The sequence below is a fragment of the Lontra canadensis genome, unplaced genomic scaffold, assembly GCF_010015895.1.
Source record: "Lontra canadensis isolate GAN:19392208 unplaced genomic scaffold, GSC_riverotter_1.0 scaffold138, whole genome shotgun sequence".
Classification (NCBI taxonomy): Eukaryota; Metazoa; Chordata; class Mammalia; order Carnivora; family Mustelidae; genus Lontra; species Lontra canadensis.
The window spans coordinates 2370870-2395185 of NW_022631132.1; the positions used below are offsets into that span (position 1 = coordinate 2370870).

At 42.3% G+C, this 24316-nt stretch overlaps 1 protein-coding gene across 4 annotated transcripts in view; it reads right to left on the reverse strand.

Moving 5' to 3' along the window:
* Positions 1–24316, reverse strand: part of HS6ST2 (heparan sulfate 6-O-sulfotransferase 2) — a 274448-nt gene that overhangs the window by 204409 nt on the left and 45723 nt on the right. For 2 of the 4 annotated variants that reach the window (XM_032843343.1, XM_032843341.1), the window contains exon 3: positions 9293–9388. The exons of the other annotated variants lie outside the window; for them this stretch is intronic. In XM_032843343.1, the coding sequence (XP_032699234.1) occupies positions 9293–9388 (96 nt within the window). The remainder of the gene's footprint in view (positions 1–9292; positions 9389–24316) is intronic. 4 annotated transcript variants of the gene reach the window in all.

The following is a 24316-nucleotide window of genomic DNA, read 5'->3' on the forward strand; positions in this document are numbered from 1 at the left end:
GGTCTTACAACATCCATCTTTTTATAGATGGATATCTTGTTTGAGGAGGCTCAGACTTAATTACTTCTCATCTGTCTGAAAGCATTTGGGTGCTAACCTATTCACGTCAGTGAGAGTGAAAGAGCAAAAAGGTAGCGGCAGCGGCTCAGGGCTGTGCAAAAAGAAAACAGTGCTTCTAGCCCACTCTCTGTCTCTGACAAGGGGATTCTCAACAAAGTGCCCGCATTTCAGCATCTTCACCTATGAAACTGATGTAATAATCTGAGCCCTGCTAGGCAGAGTAAAGCGCATAGGTGTAAAAGCATTTTTTAAAGAGCATACACCGGGACACCGAGGTGGCTCAGTCAGTTGAGCGTCCGACTCTTGGTTTCAGCTCAGGTCAGGATCTCAGGGTTATGGCATCAAGCCCCTCATAGGGCTTCGTGTTCAGCCCAGAGTCTGCCTGTCCCTCTCCCTCTACCCCTTCTCCTACTCTGTCTCAAATAAATAAATAAACTCTTTAAAAAAAATAAGAGCATAAGCCATTATATGTGTGTGATGTGTTTTGAGACCCATGACTCTACAAGTTTGGGTCCCCCCCACCAAAATTCATATGTCAAAACCTGATCCCCAATGTGATGGTATTTGGAGATGGGGTCTTTGATGTGATTAAGTCATGAAAGTGCAGCTTTCGTGAATGGGGTTAGTGCCCTTATAAAAGGGGCCCCAGAGAGCTCTCTCCCCTCGCCTGCCATGTGAGGAGATGGCGAGCAGATGGCCATCTAAGGAAGTAGGTTTTCATCAGACTCTGAATCTGCCAGGACCTTAACCTTGGACTTATCAGCCTCCAGAACCGTGAGGAACAAATGTCTGTTGATTGTAAGCCCCCCAGTCTGTGGTGTTTTGCCTTCATAGCTGCCTGAATAGACTAAAACAAAGACATGGTGAATTTGTGGTCCCTTCCAATCTATGATGATAAGACCATAATAAAAATAATTTTAATGGGCACAGGGAAACCTCCACTTTTAAAAACTGCAGAAAAACTTTCTTTTATAGTACAAAGAATCTCTAAAAATATCCACCTAGAAGTGCTCATTATGGAAAAGAAATAACATAGCTTTATCATCCTTTTATAAACCTTTACCATTTATTTCGGACTCAACTGACTAAAATGAACAGCTAGAATTGTTTTGATTTGTTCTAACAGAGATGAACAGATTTTCAAATCCATCAACCTCACCTATGCTCTCCCTCCTTCCTGGCAGCTCAGAAGGAAAATGCTCATTCCCTCTGGACTTTTGATAATTTCCAAAATGCTAGAGTAAACACCCCTCTTTACATCTCCTATGGTTTGTTCAAGAAACAGAATGTCTACTGTACTTTGTCCTCTCAGTCAAATGTACTTGAACTGAGCCTTTCAGTGCCCATAGGAAAGTGCCTGGGTGTTGCTGTCGGATGAGCATCCAACCCTTGATTTTGGCTCAGGTCATGTTCTCAGAGTTGTGAGATTGAGTCCTGCATTGGGGTCCCTGCTCAGCACATAGTCTGCTTGGGATTCTCTCTTCCTCACCGTGTGCCCCTCCTCCCACTTGCTCTGTCTCTCTCAAAATAAATAAATAAAATATTTTTAAAAAATGCCCATGTGGGAAAAGGGGCAGTTCAAGATGGCACATTAGAAGACTCTGAACTGAACTTCTCCCACGGACATGCCAAATCTACGCCTAATTATAGAACAATTCGCTCTGAAAAAGACCAGAAAACTAACTGAACAGCCCTTCCACAACAAAGGAGAAAAGAGCCACATTGAGATAGCTAGGCAAGGCAGATACACAGTCTCACCAAAACCCTACCCCAAATTGAGTGACCCATAAGCAGCAAGAATCTCACAAATCTAGAGCATATCCCTGATACATGAAGGATTCAAGCCACTCACCAGGAAACCCAAACTTTGGGACTTACACTGGAGGAAAAGACCCCCAAACCTGGCTTTGAAAACTAAGGCTTACATCCAACAGACTCAAAGACCCATAGGAAACTAAGATTCCACTCTGAAAGGAATCATACATAGATTCACTCTCCACAAAAGCAGCAGGTTGAAAAGTACATAGACCATATGTGAAGGCCATTCATTAGCTAATCATAAAGCTTCTGCTAGAGGGGCAAGGGTCTGTCGGAACTCTTTCCTGGGATGGAGGCACCATTTTCCCACTCTTCTACCTTGCCATCACCAGCACTGGAGAGAGCCATCTTGTACTGTACCTTGATAGAGTCACATGCTCTGCCCTGGCACTCACTCAGGGACCTACCTCCTAAATTCAGCAAGCAGGTTTGCCCTGGCCCAATGCTTCCCTGTGGTCCCAACAAAGCCAGTGGATGTACATGGTCCACACAAAGGATACCCCTTGAATCTCTGGTTCTAGTGGCCAAGGGTGCTTGTAGTTCTGTGCCCCACAAGACTGAAACAACTGGAGAGAATTCCTGGGAGGTTACCATGCCCAGAGGGCCCTGTACAGACAGCAGACTGAAACACACACTTAGTCTTCCTACAACCACTCCTTCAAGACAAGATTAAGCTGTTTCACTTAATACATAGAAACAGAGAGTGAAGCAAAATGAGGAAACAGAGGAATATGTTCAAAATAAAAGAACAAGGTAAAACCCCAGGGGAAAAAGTTAATAAAATGAAGAAAAGTAGAAGAGTTCAAAACAATGGTCATAAAGATGCTCACAGGGAAGAATGGATGTACACAGAAAGAATGTCAACAAAGAGATAGAAAATATAAGAAAACATAAGTCACAGAGCTGAAAAACACAACAACTGAACTGAAAAATGCACTACAGTGGTTCGATAACAGAACATATGAAGCAGAAGAATAGATTACTGGCCTGGAGGACAAGGGAGTGGAACTAACCCACACAGAGCATCAGAAGGAAAAAAGAATTCTAATACATGAAGCTAGCTTAAGAGATCCATAGGATAACATCAAGTGGAAAGACAGTTGCTTAATAGGGAAGCCAGGAGAAGACTGATAGAGAAAGGATAGAAAGCTTATATGAACACATAATGGCTGAAACTTCCCTGACCTGGGTAAGGAAAGAGTCATCCAGATCAAAAAAAGCAAGAAAGTTCCAAATAAGATGAACCCAAAAGATCCTCAGCAAGACAAATTATAATTAACATGTCACAAGTTAAAGATAAAAAGAGAATCTTAAAAGCAGCAAGAGAAAAACTTAAGCGCAAGGGAACCCCCAAAGATTATGAGCAGATTTTTTCAGCAGAAACCATGCAAGCCAGAATAAAGTGGCATGATATATTCAAAGTGCTGAAAGCAAAAGTTCCAACCAAAAATACTCTACCTGGCAACATTATCATTCAGATTTGAAGGAGAAAAAAGAGTTTTTCAAAGAAGCAAAAACTAAAGGAGTTCACCAGAACTAAATGGCCTTTGTGAGAAATGTTACAGGGACTCCTTTAAGCTCAAGAGAAAGGGCACTAATTAGTAATAAGGAAACATGAAAGTAAAATAGTTCATTGGTAAAGGTAAACAGATAGCAAAGGTAGTGGGCTAATCATTTATAAAATATAGCATGAAGATTAATAAGAAAGGTATTAAACCACATCAGAAAAGAGCAAGAGAAACAAGAAACAGAGAGGAGCCACAAAACAGCAAGAAAACAATTAACAAAATGGCAATGACCACGTACCTATCTACAATTACTTTAAATGTAAATGAACTAAATCCTCCAATCAAAAGACATGAAGTGGCTGAATGGATTAAAAAACAAGATTCATCTATATGTTGCCTACAAGACAATCACTTCAGATAGAAGGACACAGAGACTGAAAGTTAAGGGATAGAAAAAGATGTCTTGCAAATGGAAACTAAAAGAAAGCTGGGATGGCAATACTTATATCAGACAAAATGGAATTTAAAACAAAGACTACTACAAGACAAAGATGGGCATGGCGTAACGGTATAGGGGTCAATCCAGAAAGAATATATAAGAGTTGTAAATATTTATGCACCCAATATAGGAGCACCTAAATTATATAAAGCAAATATTAACAGACTTGAAGGGAGAAATCAACAGCAATATAATAATAGTAGGGAACTTTAACACCCTATGTGCATCAATGGATAGACCATCCAGACAGAAAGTCAATAAAAAACATCAGCCTTAAAGGACACATAGGACACATTGGACCAGATGGACTTCATAGATATATGCAGAACATCCCTTCCAAATGCAGCAGAATACCCATTCTTCTCAAGTGCACATGGAATGTTCTCCAAAAAGATCATATGTTAGGGCATAAAACAAGTGTCAAGACATTTAAGAATGTTGAAATCATATCAAACAGCTTTTCAGACAACAATGGTATGAAACTGGAAACCAATCACTAAAAAAAAACTGGGGGACAAAAATCACAAATATGTGGAGATTAAACAACATGCTATTAAATACCCAATGGATCAATATAAAAATCAGAGCAAAAATCAAAAAATACCTTAAGACAAATGAAAACGAGGAGCACCTGGGTGCCTTAGTTGGTTAAGCGTCTAACTCCTGATTTCGGCTCAGGTAATGATCTCAGGGTTGTGAGATCAATCCCCACATCAAGCTCTGCATTCAGCGGGGAGTCTGAAATTCTCCATCTCCCTCTGCCCCTACCCTCTTTCATGCACTCTCTCTCTCTCTCAAATAAATATATTAATTAATTTAAAAAAAAAAAAAAGAAAGACAGGGGCATCTGGATGGGCTCAGTAGGTTGAGTGTCTGACTCTTGGTTTCAGCTCAGGTTATGATCTCGGGGTCCTGGGATTAAGCCCCACATCAGGGTCTGTACTGTACAAGGAGTTGTCTTAAGGATTCTCTCTCTATATATTCCTCTGCTCCTCCCCCTGCTCGCACTCTCTTTTTCAAATAAATAAGTAAATCTTTTAAAAAAAAAAAAAGAAGACAATTGGAAAAGAAAATACAACATACCAAAATCTATGGGATACAGCATGAGAAATTCTAAGACTGAAGTTTATGGCATTATAAGCCTATCTCAAGAAACAAGAAAAATCTCAAATAAACAACCTACCTTTATATCTAAAGGAACTAGGAAAAAAAGGAACAAAGACCCCAGTCATGGCAATGAGACCAAAAAAAAAAAAAGAAAAGAAAAAGAAAAGAAAAGAAATAAAAGACATTGAAATTTGTGACAAAGAAGTAACACTTGCTACTTGCAGGTGACATGATACTATACATAGAATACCCTAAAGATCATCCAAAATACTACCAGAACTGATAAACAAATTCAGCAAAGTCACAGGATAGAAAATCATTCTACAGAAATCTGTTGCATTTCTATATACCAATAATGAAGCAGCAGAAAGAGAAATTAAGAAAACAGTCCCATTTACAATTGCACCAAAAATAATAAGACACCTAGGAATAAGCCTAACCAAAGAGGTGAAAGACATATATTCTGAAAACTATAAAACATTGATGAAAGAAATGGAAAGACAGTCCATGCTCATGGCTGGAAGAACAAATATTGTTGAGTGTCTTTACAACCCAAAGCAATCTCCAGATTTAATGCAATTCTTGTCAAAACACCAACAGCATTTTTCATAGAACTAGAACAAAAAATCCTAAAATGTATATGGAACCACAAAATAGCCAAAGCAATTAAGAAAAAGAAAAGGAAACCTGGAGATATCACAATTCCAGACTTCAAGTTATATCACAAAGCTGAAGTGATCAAAACAGTATGGTATTAGCCCAAATACAGATGCACAGATAGATGGAACAGAATAGAAACCCAGAAATAAACCAACAATTATATGGTTAATTAATCTTCAATAAAGAAGGAAAGAATATCCAATGGGAAAAAGACAGTCTCTTCAACAAACAGTGTTGGAAAAACTGGACAGCCACACGCAAAAGAATAAAACTGAATCACTTTCTCTTTACCATAAACAAAAATAAATTCAGAACAGATTAAATGTGAGACCTGAAACCATAAAAAATCCTAGAAGAGACCACAGGCAGTAATTTCTCTGACATTGGACATAACAACATTTTTCTACTATGTCTCCCAAGGGAAGGGTAAAAAAAGTAAAAATAAAGTATTGGGACTACATCAAAATAAAATGCTTTTGCACAGTGAAGGAAACAATTAACAAATCTAAAAAAACAACCTACTGAATAGGAGAAGATATTTGCAAACGACCTATTTGATAAAGAATTAGTATCCAAAACATATAAAGAATTGATACAACTCAACACCCAAAAAACAAATAATCCAATTAAAAAATTAGCAGAAGACCCAGATATTGCTCCAAGGAAGACATCCAGATGGCCAATAGACACATGAAAAGATGCTCAACATCACTTATCATCAAGGAAATGTAAATCAAAACCATAATAAGATATCATCTCACACCTGTCAAAATGGCTATTATCAAAAAGACAAGAAACAGCAAGTGTTGGTGAGGATGTGAAGGACAAGGGAACCCTCGTGCACTGTTGGTGGGACTGTTAATTGGTATAGCCACTATGGAAAACAGTATGCACATTCCTTAAAAAAAAAAAACAAAAACATAAAACTAGGAATAGAACCACTGTGTGATCCAGTAGTTCCACTTCTGGGTTTTTATCCAAAAGAAACAAAACCACTTATTTGACAAGTATGTGCATCCCTAAGTTCATGGCAGCAATAACAGCCAAGATGGAAACAACCAAAGTTTCCATCAATAGATGAATAAATAAAGAAGATGTGGTATATACATACACCTAGACAAATACACACACACACACACACACACACACACACACAAAATGGAATAATACTCAGGCACAAAAAAAAAATGAAATCTTGCCACTTGCAACAACATGAATGGACCCTAAAAGTATGATGCTAAGTGAAGTAAGTCAGACAGAGAAAGACTAAAAACAATATGATTTCACTTATATGTGGAAAAACCAAACAAATGAAGAACTAAACAAAACTCACAGATGCAGAGAACAGATTGGTGGTTGGCAGAAGGGAAGGGGGTTGAGGAATGGGGGAAGAAGGGGTCAAGACATACAAACTTTCATTCATTAAATAAATAAATCATGGGGATATAAGGTACAGCATAGTGACTAGAGTCAAGAACATCATATTACTCATTACGTAACTTTGTACTAGGGCCCCCCAGGACTCACCATGATTATAAGAACTTCCACTGATCGAGGTTCTACAATGTCCGATATGCCAAGCATCACACTGGTGCTTCACAATTGGGTCGCCTTTCATTCCCACAACAAAACTTTCAAAGTAGGCATTATGCCTACTTTAAGATGATGACACTGAGACTCAGAGAAATTAAATGACTTAGTATTTCATTTCCCTAATTGCTTAAGGATCCCAGACGGTAAGTGTCACGAGAAGCCATGTCTGTTTTGTTCACCAGCATATCTGCGGTGCCTAATACAGTACCTGGAAAATAGTAGGCATTCCATAAAGATCTGCTTACTCACTGATGCCATGAAGTGACACATGAACAAATGGCTATATCAGCCCACAAAATCCAACAGGGTTCAGGGATTGGAGAAGAAATAATGTACTGAGGTATAACGACTGAGTTTTTAAAATAATAAAAATGATAAGCCAATTACTATCTAGAAATTTGTGAAGTTATTGGACTGGCTTCAACTCTTCTCCTAGGCGCTGCAGAGCAACATGACCCAAATCTTGAGACCCATATCCGCTGCCAAATAGAACTCTTTTAAAACAGCATAGTGTGACTTCGACTGTTCTTTGCCTATAGAGAGAAGCATATTCTGAAAGAAAGCATTTCTTTTCCATTCCAGGGTATATGGTACCCTGATTTGGTCAGTGCTCTCCTTATCGCTAATTATAATGCTCACAGCATTCTGGAAACAACCTTCAAAGACAGGCCCTTATTAGAGTTCTAGGGTAAATTCAGACTTGACATGTGTGGAAATTATGGATCGAAAATAGAACTTTCACCTCCTTAGACCAACCCCATCTAATAATTAAACCTGAATCAGTACCCCTTCCTATTTAGTTGTCTTCCTTAGATAATATGTTGCTGTTGATCATACGGTAGGATCTTAAAGGTGATACTTACATAACGTGAATGATCACTGGGCTGAAAACACTGTACACATCACATGGGATTAAATTTATCACATTTCCTTAAGGTTTTTAAAAATTAATCACATTTTTTGAAAAGTTATATTTTTTTCCCAATAAAGACCAAATCCAATGCTACTGCCAACAAAGAGGTTTCCTGAGAGGTAATTACTATTAGTAAACTAATATTACTCCAGGAAAGTAGCCACAATCCTGCTGGTAGCCAGACAAGAAGATGGAACGACATTAAACAAAGCTATCGCGGGAAACTCATTATAAAAGAAAAACGATATCCCCAAAATAAACACTCAAGCTGCGTCAAATCAGATACCAAATTATTTGGAAATGAAATTATCTTTGAGAGGATATTTACTATAAGCAGTCAAGGTTTAAACAAATAAAATTATAGGAGAAAAAAGACCCAATTTTCTCCTGAGGATTTATCATGGTTAAACAGGCAATCTCCTGCAGCTCGAGAAGGCAAGGCAGTAACTCCAGGAGTTGCTCTCAGGACAGAAGACTAAAGGATATAAACACAAGAAGGTTATACTGTGTATTAAAAGGTAGAAATAAAACAGCCCCTGTCTTTGGGCCACAAAATCCATCACAGAAAAAAAAAAAAAGAATGATCTAGGCCATATTTGCCTACTGGGTATTTCTAACCCAAAATGTGAAAACTTCGCACTCAAGTCCCAGATGGAGAAGTGATTTGGTGGAGACCACACCCAGCCAGTAAGTAAAGTGAAGACAGGGACTTTGGACTCTTCTGTTCATTCGAACGAAGACTGACACAGGGTGTGCTCCAAAAATATCTGTTCAAGGAGGAAGGAGAGGGAAGGAAGAAGGAAGACTCAATTCAGTAGAATTCAGAAAGTATGATATAAGCTGTCCTGCTCAGAATTACAGGAGCGTATCTGGCATGGCACCTGGTTCCAGAAGTTTGCAGTCTATTTGGGGGTAAATAAGATGTACACAAGAAAGGTGGGACCAAACTACAAATGTTCCATGATGTTCCATGCTGAGAGCCAAAGGTATTGGTGTGGATGTCAGCTCTGCCAGGAGGCTGATGAACTCCTATGGTCGGGGAATTCTTGAGTGCAAAACAAGAAGCTCTAGGAGCCACTCAAGACACTAATCTGACTGGAGTTCCAAGCGCATTGACTACCTAACACAACAAACCTCTTCACGGTTTCCCAAGTGCATCCAGCTGGCATTATTTCCTGCGGTCCTCCCAAAGCACTAGGTGGTAGGCAGGGAGTGGGAGGCTGATCTCCTCTGAAAAGAAAAGAGAAGACACATTCTCAGAAATGAGAATTCATTGGACCCAGCCCTGTACGGGATGGCACCCATCCAGGTCCGGGAAGTTGGCGGGGTCTTAATGTGGACATTTGTTGCCTAGGTAGGATGAGAAGATGCAAGGCGGCCACAGAAGAGTTAAGAAAAATTGTTGGGTGGTGCAGCAGAATCAAAGCCCAGCTGAGAAATGTGGAGATGATGGAGAGAAGGCAAGCACTTCCTCTAGTGCACAAGCTGAGCCCTTCTCCCCCTTGTTCCATCACAACCATTTGGACAGAAGCCACTACACCAGCTCCCCACCGGGGATGGCTGGCGCTGCCCCTAGGACATGTGGTGCCTTTATGTAGAAGACCAAAAGATGCCCTCTCCAGGCACCCCTTCCTCCAGGATGATATGGCTCCTTTCCAGAACACAGGGCTTGATGAGCGAAGCACAGACTGCAGTTCAGCTCCGATGCCTTTCCTCAGCAAGGTGCTTTATACAACACCCAGCTGCACACCCCAAGATGCCGATCCTGGAAATCGCCCATTCTGTCTCTGACCTGCTGTATTAGAAGGCACTTCCTTGTACAGAGCCTAAATCCACCTCCCACTGGGATGTGTTAGGTTCTTTCCAGCCAGGTGGGAAATATCAAAGTCCCTTTCCCACGGACGGCCCTTCAGACACAGGGGCTTTTGGGCCCCTCTTCAATCAAGCCGTGCGTGGCAGGGAGCAATATCCTCAACAAGAAACCCAAAGGGCCCCAAAGCCACAGCATAACCACAAGTGTCGCTGAAAGCAGGCTTACAGAGGAGCTATCATAAAGGGACTGGAAATACCAGGAAGAACTCTCTACAGACAAGGATCATGACAAATTTTTCAACACTCTAAACGAAGCAGTCAAAACATGAAACGTGGGGGAAAGAAGTCGCCGAATATGCAAATACATGCACTTGAAAGAGCCCCAGAGTCTGAACAACAAGAAAAGGGTAGGAATAGAAAGGAAGGCTGAGAGGGAAGGAGGGGAGAGTGTAGTGAAATGATAAATCATTCCAGAGATGGGGGCTTAAGGGTGGGGACTAGAACTGCTTAGGAAAGGCAGGTAAGAAAAGGCAGGTGGGGAGGAAGAGGAAAGGGGAAAGGAAGGGAAGAAGGGAGTGGGGGAGAGAAATAGCTTATAGCCAGATGCATGTCTGGTTGTCTGTGTTGGGCGCTGGAGTTCACCAATGAACGTGACTCCAGAGAAATCAAACCCAACACCTTATTAATTCTGCCTTTATCATATTCATTGAAACAGTAGCTCTGTCTAAGGGAGGGATCTGTGTATGTGTGGGAGGGGGTGGGTAGTTTGTTGATTTTGTTTCCCCCCTAAGGGAAGTCCACATAGAATGTGGTCTGCAAAATCTGGCCTGAACGATGTTCTTCTTGGGCACGAGTGTATCTGAGAGCATATGAGAGGCATATTGTCAGTCTGCAGCTGACTTGGTTTAGAGTGCTTCAGCTGGGCTTTTCCCAAGTCTACTGCATTTGGATTTTCTTCTGGTATTTCGTGTTCATAATATGCCGTTTAATTTGCCACAGCACATTTGACCAGATGGCCCCCTTTCATTTCCTCTACCTCTGCCGAATCTGCCCAGAGTCTTTGTACATCTTCCTCCTGCCAATCATCACAGAATAAATCTTTTCCCCTAAAGCAGCTTTTTCTTCTACTGACTCTGTTCCACAAAAGGCTGAATAATCTTGATGGCTCGCTGTTCATCTAAATGGGGAGTACGTGTCTGAGGGCCAAGGGAGAAAAGGAGCGGCTTCCAACAAGCAACGGTGCCCAATGACAGAATTCATTTCTGCCACAGCCTGTTCAGGTTTTCATTTCTATTTTATTTATTACGAAATAGGATATAGGTAGATAAAATAAAAATAAGTCACCCATAAGCCCATGATCCTAACATAACAACCATTTTCATTTCCCTGAGCTGCCTTGCTAGAGGTCCACGTGCATATCCTTAAATGCATATCCAAAATACTATAGTCCAGGGCGCCTGGGTGGCTCAGTGGGTTAAGCCTCTGCCTTCAGCTCAGGTCATGATCTCAGGATCCTGGGATCGAGTCCCGCATCGGGCTCTCTGCTTGGCAGGGAGCCTGCTTCCTCTCTCTCTCTGCCTACTTGTGATCTCTCTCTGTCAAATAAATAAATAAAATCTTTAAAAAAATAAATTTAAAAAGTAATAATAAAAAAAGAAAGAAATACTATAGTCCAGATACAAAGGCGCATCTTACTATTTTCCATTTGTCATTAATAAAGATGTCCCAAGTTGTTACATAGTGGTCATAATGATTATTTTCACAGATGTATAATATTCCAAGGAGTATGTGCAGCCCCCTAAATGACTGGATATTTTCTACTGCTTCCCTTTCTTTCCTTATTAGGGCTGACACTATAAATATAAATAGTCACATATTCAGTATACAAACTTTTTCCCCCACTTTAAAGATATGGTGGTAGAAGGAGTAAATTTCATCAAATTTCCTTTCCAAATCAGAGTAATTTTAGCTGCCATTAGCAACATATGAAAAACCAGGTGTACCACCTCTCTCCAACACATGGAAATATCATTTTTCTTAAATTTTGGTAATTCGAAGTTATGGGGTGCTGTCTCGTCATCATCTACATTGTACCTCTTCAAAAGGCTCCATTCCACTGCTCCCTATAGTTCATTCACTAATTGTAGCCCCTGATCTGTGAATTATCTGTCCAAGTTCTTGTCCATTAACTTACCTGGGTGTCTTAAGACCAATATTCCCCAAATCTGTTTTCCTTTGTATTCCAAGTATTTTTTTTTATTGTTCACAAGTCGTTTTTTTAAGTTTATTTATTTTATTAATCTCTACTCAAAACATGAGGTTCGAACTCATGACCCTGAGATCAACAGTCACATGTTCTACCGACTGAGCCAGCCAGGCACCTCCATAAGTCTTTAATTCTTAAGCAGCCAAAATCTATATATTTTTTTGCTTCATGATTTCTTCAGTTCAGAACTCACCACATAACAGATGGTTTCTCAAATGAATTTTCCACTGTTTTTTTTCTGTGATTTGATTTTTAAAATAAGTTTATTCTTTAATAATTGAATCATATGCCATTTGAAATCGATTTTCATATAATATATCAGGTTAGGGGCTTATGTATATTTATTTGGTAGCCAGTTTTCCCCAAGCCATCAGTTAAATAACGCTTCCGTTCCTTATTTTTTGGTGATGTCCAGTTCATCACACACTCAGTTCTTATATATGAATGTAAATAGAACACACAAACATCTATTTTCATTATTCCATATTTTTTTAGCTTTACTGAGGTCAAATTGACAAATAAAACTGTAAGATATTTAAAGTGTACATCATGATCTGGTATACATATATGATGTGAAACTATCCCTCCCATCTAGTTACTTAACACATCCATCATCTCACAGATTTCTCTCTCTCATTTTTGGGGGGGGGGTGAGAATATTTAAACTCTATTCACATAGCAAATTTCAATTTTACGATACAGTGTTATCTCTTTTCATATCTATACGCTGTTTTTTCCTGTTCCATTAGCCACACTACTTGGGGACCAGGGTCATGCTGTTTTAATGACTATTGTCCTTTATTGTGTATTTATCAGCTTTCTTCCTTTGTATGGTTAATTACAAGGGTACTGGAGGCGTTTTCTCGCAAATCTGGACACAACGGGAGCAGGCGCTGTCGAAGAAATGGTCATAGAACAACGTGATAAGGACACTGGCTTCAGAATCAAATTCCCGCTCTGCCATTTACTAGCTCTGTGACCTTGAGAAAATTATTTAGCCTCCTTGATCCATAGCCTCTTATACCTCATATCCACATCATTCAATACTGTAGCTACTGGCCACATTGTCTATTTACATCTTAACTTATCACAATCAAAGCTGATGAATTAAATCATCTGCTCCTTGGTTGCACTAGAAACATTTCAAGGGCTCAATATTAACATGGGCTAGTGGCTGTTGGAGTTAAATGGTGCTGGTATTATAGGACATTTCCATCATCTTGGAAATTTCTACTGGACAGACAGACATAAGGTTGATGTGATGACTATAGAAGATCCTTCATGGAAAGCACTTAGTACACAACCCCGTGCACAGTAAACGCTTGACAGTAAGCATAGCTGTAGCAGTAACAGTGTGAGATACAACTGTTTTCAAATAAATATTAAAGTACGTACTACCTAGTAAAATGGAAAGGGTTGTCATCAAGTTATATTCGTCCCTGAAAGCAAGAGACCACTTATAAATCGGTGGCTGAGGAAGCAGAAGAAATAGTTCGGTCTCATCAAGGTGGACAGAAATGGCCTCAGGCCTGAATTACAATTCCAAAGGCGCTTGGATTCTTCAGGATTGAGATTTGGCACTTCAGCAAAACTATCTCTACCAGAAAAGAGACAATACATGTGGAAATATTTCAATGCCGCTCTCTCTGGAGCATTCAAGAGTCTAGAGTTTGGTGTCCTGAGAGGAATTCCCCCACTAAAGGGTATATCTTAAGGGTCCGAGCAATCAGTGCCAGCTGTCAATATCATTAATAGGTGGATGAAATGGTACTTGATAAGTTACAGCTCAGTGTCTGAAATACATTTGGTTAAAATCATTCCTCCAAAATCTGATAAGCTCTCAGTGAATCTGACATTCCTTAAGTTATCAGCAGTGTAAAGATGTCCACCTTGCCAACAGATGCGTTTAAGCCCTGGCCACTATCATCTCTTGCCACCCAACACCTGTCTAGTGGTCACGTCTCACTGCGGTTGGTTGGTACATGGTAAAGATGTGTGCACACGCCAGTATTATTCTCAGCACAAAATCTGTAACTCCTGAGTGGAAGTGGGAGAGACCCTCGAACGACCCACATCAGCCATCCTTTAGAACTGAGAGTTGGTCATAGTCTGACACAAGGAATCAGTTTAACTCCAGGACATACTTACTTTATAACTGGAAGTTTCTGCCTCTTAATTCCCTTCGCCTCTTTCATCCATCCCCTTGGGCAACCACTCTTTTGAAGAGTCCATTTATTTTTTGTGGTTGTTGTTTTTTTTTTATGTACTGCACAGGGAATATAGTCAATAATATTGTAGACTTATTGTATGGTGACAGACGGAGACCCCACTGTGTCACATACAGGACCGTCAAATGACTGTGTCGGTACACCTGAAACTAATATAACACTGACGTCAACTGTACGTTAATAATGAAAAATTAAAACAAAGAGAAAATAAATCCGTTCCAAATCCCATAGAGATAAGGTCCTTGTACCCAATTGTAAAAGTCAGCCTTTCAACTAAATTTCCATTTGCTTCAACCACTTTCTATGAATAGACTATCTTCTATGAGCTTTCTTAAATCTTAGGATGTTAAAGCTGGTGAGAGATCCAGTGGGGACTGAGACAACTTGTCTTACAGATCAGGACAACAAGTAGGAAGAGTGAAGAAGTGACTTACCCAAGGTCATAGCTAATTAAGGGCGGAGTTACTAGCACCCGGGTGCACGCTTTCCCAGAGGAGTGCTCCAGGTGCTTCAGGAGTATTTTACATACATACTAACTAGTCTTGTCATTTAAGAGAATCCCTCAATATGATCATACAAACTCTGTCAGTTTTTTCATAAAGTTAATGTTTGCGACCCAAAACGTTCACTGAGCAGCTACTCTAGACTGAATGTTAGTGTCTCCCCACCCCGCCCCCTCACCCCCACTCCCCCGCCCCAGCGCCCCCCACCCCTGCCAAATTCTGATGCTGATATCCTAATCCCCAAAATGATGGTATTTGGCAGTAGAGGTTTTGATAGGTAATTTGGTTATGAATGAGATTAGCATCCGGATAAGAGGGACCCCAGAGAGCTCCCATGCCTCTTGGGCCAGGTGGAGATACCCTGAGAAGACAGCTGGCCAGGAACCAGGAAGCAAGTTCTCACCATGCACCTGATGTGCCTTGGTTTCACAATCCCCAGTTTTCAGAACTGTGAGAAATAAATATCTATTGTTTATCAGCGTCCACCCCTACTCCGGATTTGTAGAATTCTGTTATAGCAGGCCTGAAGGGACTCAGGCAGAGGCTGACTCCCTGTCCTTTTGGGATACTAAGAAACTACCCAGACTGCTGTGTTTCTGGAAGTGGGGGAAAAAATAAATCAATGTGAGATCGTTCCAGAATTATATTACACAAAGAAGCTTTACAACAAGATATTTTAAACAATTAAAAAAAAGATGGCCATGAAACAATAAAATGCTCTCTTTCTGGACAGGCTGATCAAAGCCCTGAAGAGTCCTCAGAAGCAGAGGAGATGCCCTGCTTAGTCCCACGGCTGGGTCATGTGAACATCAACCCATCTTCCAGCGCAGCTCATCAACTCCGGCAATCACCAAACTGCATTAGGGCCAATTAAACGTTTCGGAGATTTAAAAAAAAAAAATTAGAAAGAAAGGGGAAAAGATTTGGCAGCAGCAAGCACCGCGACACGTAACACGGAAATTTGGCGATTGGCGCACGGCGACAAGTCTCAGTAAGATACCAATTATTCTGCTTTGCTGTCTTGCCCCTGTTGCAAAACTTCAGGATCGGGGTGGGTATGCTCCAGATCCCGCCTTCTGCTGTGTTGGTGACATAAGCTCGCTGCTCCCTTCCTCTCCCCACTCATCCTCTCACATTTCTCCAAGGGAAGCCAGGAGACAGTTACTCCGGGAATGACAATGAGAGGTTCTGGGTCCTCGTTCATGCATCCAAATATGATGTGATTCCAGACTTTTCGTTCCCGACAATGTCCCCTTCCCATCAGACCTCTGGTGATGGGAAGATATCCAAACACTTTAGAAATGGAAGCCTCGGTGGGAAACTTCATGTTTGCCTCATGCTTCTACCTGAAACATCTACTCACACACAAACTACAGGCTCGGCATCCACGTAATTTCAAGATGCATCTGTTGAACGCACAGGAAAGTGAGGGAGTGAATGTACATATGGCTTTCATCACCTGAGCAGCCATCAGTGAAACAAACATATGAACCGGTTAAGAACCGAGGTAGCCATGTACTTAAGGATCAAAGACAAGAATTTGGTTCAGGACTCGAAGCAAAGAGACCTAGATCTGGGGTGAGACTGTGAGCAGCCCCCAGTGCAGTCTCCCTGCAAGACGAATCCATGGTGACTAACGTTAACATAAGAAAAAAAGAAATAAATTTTTTTAAAACAGATGAATCCAAAGCTTCACTGTCCTAACAGTAGACAAAGTGCCCCGCTCAAGGGATGAGACGTTGTCTTTATGCCTCTGACCACTTTCTAAGGCTTCCTCCTACTCCCGAACGGTAGTCCTGCACCACGAGTTTCCCCTTCAGCAGCCAGAGGCTTTGTGCAGGGCTCTCTGCCAGGTTTATCGATAACGCTGAAGCTGCAGAGTTGCCCTAGATCCAAGAGGGCACTGGCCCAGCATTCTTGCCCCGGCCTTGGGGATTCTCTGCGTATACTTTGAGACAAACAAGTGATCCATAAAACCCGGCAAGAAGAATTTCTCCTAGAGCTGCCCTGGCAAAAAGGAAGGATTTGAAGCAATAAACAGAACCATCAGTGCAAATTTATCTCAATTTTGAAACATTCTCCTTAGAGCACAAGGGAAGCCAAAGCGGCGGGTCATGGTAAAACCCTCCACACCAACAGCCCAGGATGCCGGATACCGGCAGGACTCAGCGGCGCTGATGGTAACTCGCTCAAGGCCCAGACTCGCTTCTCCCTAATGCTACCACCGAGAGGACAACGCTCCCTTCAAGAGTCCCCAGAACCCCACCTGTGCTGCCACCCCCTCCAACCGGCTATGTGAAAATGGAAAACCCAAATCCCAGCCCGGTCTTCAGCCAGCACAATATCTGGGCCAAGGTCACTGCCAAAGGCCTCCCTGGACTTGGCCAGCTGTTCCACCACGTGGAAGAGGCTCTTCCACAAACCTGCCCCTTCCAGCCTGGAAACCCAGGGCAGAAAGTGGACAGCAGACAGTCTCAGGGATGCTCTTTGTCTGGGCCTCTGCCACCTCAGAGAGGGCCGGGGATCACAAAGGAGGGGTCCCAGGGTCCAAGGTCATGAGATCCACTTCCTAGAGACAAGAAGGCTGTTGTTGCTTCTCTCTATCAAGAAGCCTGGCTCACTGGCAGAGCGATGAAACTGCTAGGGGTGCCAATGCCTGGGGCAGGGAACAGGTAGCTGGGGTAGGAGAAATATGGTCCCTGCTGGTGGCACGCATTGTCAACTCGTCCACAATAGCAGAACCACCGAGGCACTAACCTGTTCCTGGGAGAAGCAGAAAGCGGGGGAGAAGTTACATTAATTTTTAAACAGGGTTACTTTCATGCTCCCTTCAGTCCAAGGTTTAATGTCAGCATTTAAAGGGTTTGGGGACTGTGAGTTCCGCTCTAGAGATGGAACCCTGGTATCTTCCTGCCCAGCCCTGCTGGAGAGGCCATGAGTAGTCTCGAAGTCCCCCATCTGCAAAGGCTAGCAGGCTGGTGTGAGAAAAAAGTCAGGAACCAGCCAGCTGTTTCCTTTCTCCCTCTCCATCTGTGTCAGCAGCACCCAAGATGCCCGAGCATTTTGTTATGGGCTAGGGAACTGGTTAGCTTGCAATTAGCACAGACATTTCTGGAAAGGTCCTCCTGGGGGGCACTTGATGAATGGCAGAGGAGACCTCACATGAATTCATTTTCATTAGCTGATAAAAACAAGGGTGTAACCCATCTGTAGAAAGACACACTTAAGGCCCAAGTCCATAGTCCAAAACTTGGAGAAGTGGATGTTTTATTTTTTAAAAAACCCAGAAGGCTTTTAAGATCACAAAACTTTTGCAGGGGGGGTGGCAGGAGCGAGGAGATACTTGCTTTTACACAAACATTCTGTTCTCTGTTAGCCCACAGAAGTGCTGCCTGGGTGGGTGGGGGGGGTCCCCAAAAGGATGTGAAGTGAAAATCCAAAGGTAGAGTCATTAAAAGAAAAAAAACTCAACTTCTTTGGAAAAGATGCTTGAACTGAAAGTTTTGCCAGTTGGTCATTTCAATGCAGGGGACTGGAAAAGAAGCACAGGCCTACAGGGAGGGCCTCCAGTCCTGAGAAAATCCTGAAATACCTCTTCTCCAACATGCAGGTCTATAATCACGTCTGCGACAAATACGGGCTTGCTTAGGTAATCCCCTGAGCCCCACTCCCCAGCCCCTTTGTGGTGAAAATATCGAGGGACAAAGGAGACTGGAGGATGGGTAATTTATGTGAGAATGGAAGGCCTAATCCCCTGCCACCTTGGGCAAACTTCATTAACGGGTCCCCATTTACTGAAGAGCTGAGATCCATCCAGGGTTCTGCAGGCGTCACGTGCTAAATGAATTGGACTCGGGTGGGATCTGGATCTCCAGACATCCCCCTCTCCCTTTAATAGTTCTTTGAATGGTAGAGCTTTAAATGAGGCTATTTGCGACCTGGACACAGAATAACAACTCCTTTTCAAGTAAACTGCATCGCATCTCAGGGGGAGGGGTGTTTACACTGAGGCTTGTCTTTCCTGGCAAGTTTTTGTGTTTTTTGAGACTTGATTGCTTGTGGTCGCAGGGAAGAAAAATCGGCCGTGGGGTAGAGAGGTTCTGGGAAGAATGTGTGGGTGGGGAAAAGAACTAGAGGGAGGATGGCGGGGGCACCTACTCCTTTAAGGTGGGAAGGAAGTGAGAGACAGCTTGAGAGGGCAGAGGAGTGAGTGGCTGCTAAGCACCCCCCCCTCCACTTCCAGCCTTATAGCGCCTTCATTTTAACCCTTGGTTTCCCTTGGCTAAAGGAAAAATCACACTCTGGGCTGGCTTCCCTGTTCCGATCCAGATAACACCTCGTGGTGGAAAATACAGAGGGGGAAATATTTCTCGGAGTGTTCTCCTCCAGATCCAAGGTGGGAATCTGGGCAAGCAAATAGGATATTTCCCCCCACATCAAGGACAGGAATTAAAAAAAAATTTAGCCTGTTTTACTGGCTGCCACTCAAAGACCTGGAAACATTTACTAGCAAATGTAATTACTTTGCATTTTAGAGCCCAGGAGCTAGAGCTAGCAAAGCTAAAAAAAATAATTTTTTAAGTCATGCAATCCAAGATACAAGCAGCCTGTCTTCCACACACATTCGTCAGGGGCTTTTAGGAAAACCACCACATCAGAACAGTCCACTGAGGCCATTTTACCCCCAAACAATATTTATTAAATACCCCCCCTTTGCTAAACACTTACACATCCCTTAACAAATAACCCAATGAGGAAAGTGGGCTTTAATCCCTCCATTTTACAGGTAGAGAACTATGAAGCTCTAAATGTGGCAATTCAGTACCTGCTTGCACTCACTGTTTCTAAAATATCTACCCATATATGCTCTCTTTTAATCCTCACAGTGCCTTTTCAAATGATGTACCTCAGGTATGGGTGAGATTCATAATGTATGAAAGAAGGAGAATAAGCTCGGAAGCTGTAGTGAGATAACTGAAGACCACACTACCAATCCGTAGCAGGTCCCGGGCTGGAATTCGGTCCTGGGACTCTAACCCCTCAGATCCGGAGGCCGCTTGCTATCCCAACCTTTTCCTCCTTGGCCATCTGGCTCAACCAAGGCTCCCTAAAAGGATCCGCTCAACATAACAAGGAAGGTTGTTCATGCAACAAAGCCACACTCCCCAGACGCTGTGCCAGATACTGTGAGGGAGTCAGGTCTGAACTGCATACCTGCTCTTCTCAAGTATCTGCCAGTCTAATGGCAACAGTGTTTTAGAACTCACTGACCTCCACAATAAGCCATACCCCGGAAAGAGGGTCAGAGAGGCACTGACAAAGCCACCAATTCCGGATGTGGAGGGAGGGAAGGCTGGGAAGGCTTCTTGGAGGAGGTGGCCTGGAAATCAAGTAGGAGATGGAATTAAAAAGACCGTCCAAGACATGGGAGTAAAAATATCTGAAAGAATATTGCAGGGTAGCAGGGGGAGAGCCATTTGGGAGTAGGATATAAAACCCTTTCTAGCAAGATGTATTCCTCTAAGTAATAAGAAGTTGTAAACTTACTGCAGCTACTAAGGCTATAGCAAGTGGTTCGGCTCATAGTCAATGTGAACTTTAAAATTGAAGAGACATTCTGTGCCACACAAAGAATGTATTTGCTTTTTTTGAATACGCGAAGACAGTGAATTACAGCAAATGCCAATGAAATGCTCCTAAATGATGCTGGAAAGCCAAATAGAATCTCAAAGATGGCACAAAATATTAATTTAAAGAAAATAAGATCATTTGGAATATAAATCAAGGATAATCAACCCATCACATTGTCAAAATCTGAAACATTTTCAATAAGGTACCACATCTGAGGCCCCACGTACAATCAGAAAATGTTCTTGGATATTACAACTTTAATACAGAGCATCACAAAATGCTTCCCTGGCACCCTGAACCAGTCCCAATCCTGAAATAAAAACCAGAAAAGCAGTAATGATGCCTGGGAAAGCAATATTTGAAAACCCCATTTCCAAGATGAAGAATATCATAAAAAGAAATTAAATAAACTTCACCAAAGCCAGCAATGCCCCAGTGGCTTCAAGCTCCCCAAACAGATTGCTTGACAGAAAAAACAACACAAATCATGAAAATTACTAATTATACGCATTTAAGGAATGAACATCTATGTTTAATTAGCAAATTGGAATGGAAAACCCAGTTTCAAGGGCCTTCAGCCTCCTCTCACTAAGCAGGAGACCAGTGAGTTCTTTGGTCTTGGTTTAAACCACATGCAAAGCAAGCAAGCTAGCAGTGCAAAGGCTAACCCCTCGAGGAATGCCTCCTAGTAACTAGAGAGTCCTGCTAAGGCAAGCCCAGGTTTGCAATGCCCCTCTCCCACTGCGTATCAGCTCCGCCCCAAGAAGAAATCCTGCCCATCAGAAAGAAGAATGTCTGTTCCAAAGAGCAACACATTTTCAGAATATGGTATGTATAGCAACTATGGCTATCTCTCAACTCCTGGAAACATACTATTTGCATCTTATTTGAAATTCTAGCACTTTCTGGTAAGTAGGACAGGAAATTGACACCCTCCCAGGACCTGATTGAAAACCTATACTATTCAACCACAAAGAGGTGGTTAAAACAAAAAGAGAACAGGATTTCCCTCCAGGAGGCTTAACTAGAGCTGTCATGGTTGAAATCAGAGGAATTCGAATTTTCGGGCTAGAAGGAACCTGAGCAATCGGCTTTTGAGTTCAGTTCAATCTTCAATTCAAATTTTTTCTTAACCAGCTGAACACCTCGGAGGTAGCCTCTGCTTGGGGCACTGGAAATACAAATTGAAGATCCAACACATTGTGGCGATCGTGCAGCAATATACACAAATACGAATCATTACCGTGTACACCCGAAACTAACATATGTTATGTGTCAATTATGCCACGATTAAAAAAAGAAAAGATAGAAGAAAGACTCTATGCTGTGGAAGCACACACTGATGGGGAAAGAGTCAACAAAGAAGCAAAAGGACCTACAGGACCATGAGACTCTTTTTTTCCATGGTTTGGAAGCTGAGTACCTACAATGTTCATGACTGCTCTCTTGGCACACCTCCACTCCCCGTTCTTGCCCATGAGAACGCAGCACTCCAAGATGTACACTGACCTAGACTTCAGGGGCCACTTTCCAACCCTGTAGCTAAACACAGGAGCCCTTCTTCAGAAAGAGTGCCAAGTGGTTAGTGGCCAGCTTCTGCTGGAACATTCCAGGTGTGAGCCAAAACTTCCCCAGGATTTGCCACTACATCACAGATATTAACAAACTGTTTATTCACAGATGTATTTCTTTCTCTTGGGCACACCTTCATGCCTGCATCCTTCCACCTCCCTCTACCCCAAAATTAAATGTGGTACCTAAGTATAGAGAGAAGAATCTCATTTGAGAAGACACACTGTAAATTTAGTAGAAATTCAGTTCCATCAACTTTTCACACATCCCAATCCACAGCAGGGTGGGGAGCGGTTTTCAGTGGGGCGGGTTTCTGTTCTGAGTCAAAGGAAAGGGCATGAAGACCACCAAGTCCTGAGGGTACCAAGAGCAGACTCAGTAGGGGAGAAAGGAAGAGATGGGAGTAATCAGTGATGGATATGGTCAGAGGCTGAGGTCTTCGGAGTAAAACAATGTTCACCAAGTTTAAGATGAAACATTCTTGGGGTGCCTGGGTGGCTCAGTGGGTTAAAGCCTCTGCCTTCGGCTCAGGTCATGACCCAGGGTCCTGGGATCGAGCCCCACATCAGGCTCTCTGCTCAGCAGGGAGCCTGCTTCCCTTCCTCTCTCTCTGCCTGCCTCTCTGCCTACTTGTGATCTCTCTCTGTCAAATACATAAATAAAATCTTAAAAAAAAAAGATGAAACGTTCTTAAGGCATGGTGACTAATGGTCACCAGTACTGGACTGTATACTTGAAAGTTCCTTAGAGAGTAGCTGCTCAACATTCTCACTACCCCTCCCAAAAGTAACTGTGAGATGACGGTTGTGTTAGTTTACCTTACCGTGGTCCTCATTTCACAATATATACTTGTATCAAATCATCACATTGTACACCTTCAGCTTACACAACATTCTATGTCAATTATATCTCAGGAAAGCTGGAAAAAAAAATAAAAATAAGAAATGAGAAAGATCATGGGGCACCTGGGTGGCTCAGTTGGTTAAGCATCTGCCATCAGCTCAGGTCACAATCCCAGGGTCCTGGGATCGAGCCTTATGTCAGGCTCCTTGCCCAGCATGGAGCCTGCTTCTCCTTCTCCCTCTGCCTGCAGCTCTGCCTACTTGTGCTCTCTCATTCTGACAAACAAATAAAAATCTTTTAAAATAATTTAAGAAAAAGGGAGTAAGATCAAATATGTGACTGTGCTAGTGGGCACGTGAGTGGAGGAGCATGGAGCAGAAATGCATATCATCAAAGCTAGAAGAGTGGAGAAACAGTGACACTTTGGAGGTCATCAGTGTGCAAATAAGGAGATGATGGGTGGAAAGAAAGACTACGATCAGCAACACAAAGATTTTGAATTTCTCCCCCACTAACCTAAGGAGTCCAGTTGCATAAAAAACAATAATCCCTCCTACTCCATGCACCTGTTAAAGACATTACTTTTGGCCTAGAGAGTAATAATGGCAGCTAGTACTCAGGGAGTGCTTACTGTGTGCCCGGCCCTGGGTTGTGTGCTTTACAGAGATGATTTCATTTAATCCTCAAAACAACCTTATGGTCAGTACTATCAATATTACTATCATTATCCTCGTGTCACAGGAAGAAGATACTGAGTCTTGGGGCAGGGCAGGGGACAAGTACCACGGCCAAAGTCATACAACTATTTAAATGGGAGAATTACATTTGAATCCTTGCAGTCTGACTCTGAGGGCCATAGAGCCAAACTTTCAGCTTCATGAAAAAAATAAGGAAATATGAAAACGGGAGAATGCTGGTTTCAGTGTAGGCATTCACAGCCATTGTCAGGACCAGAGCTGTCTCCAGGTTGAACCATCAGAATGGCTTTGCATGCTTAGAGTACCCCAGCTCATATGCATGTAATGTATTTATGACTTCTGATTTCTTAATTCTGTAATTATTTCCTGGTCACTAATCATCAAATATTGATCAGGCTCATTTTGTGGTTACAGAGGTGGAAGTGAAGAGACCCTGGGTAAGTAATGATGAGCCCCGCGCCCCCACACCAGGCTGCTGGGGGAGGCTGGTACACATACAGCTCTAACACCAATCATAAGAGCAAGGGAGGGAAGCTGAAGGTCACTGGCTTTCAAAGCCGGGGAAATCAGTGAGTACTTCTGCCTGGGCTTTGGCCAGCAGTCAT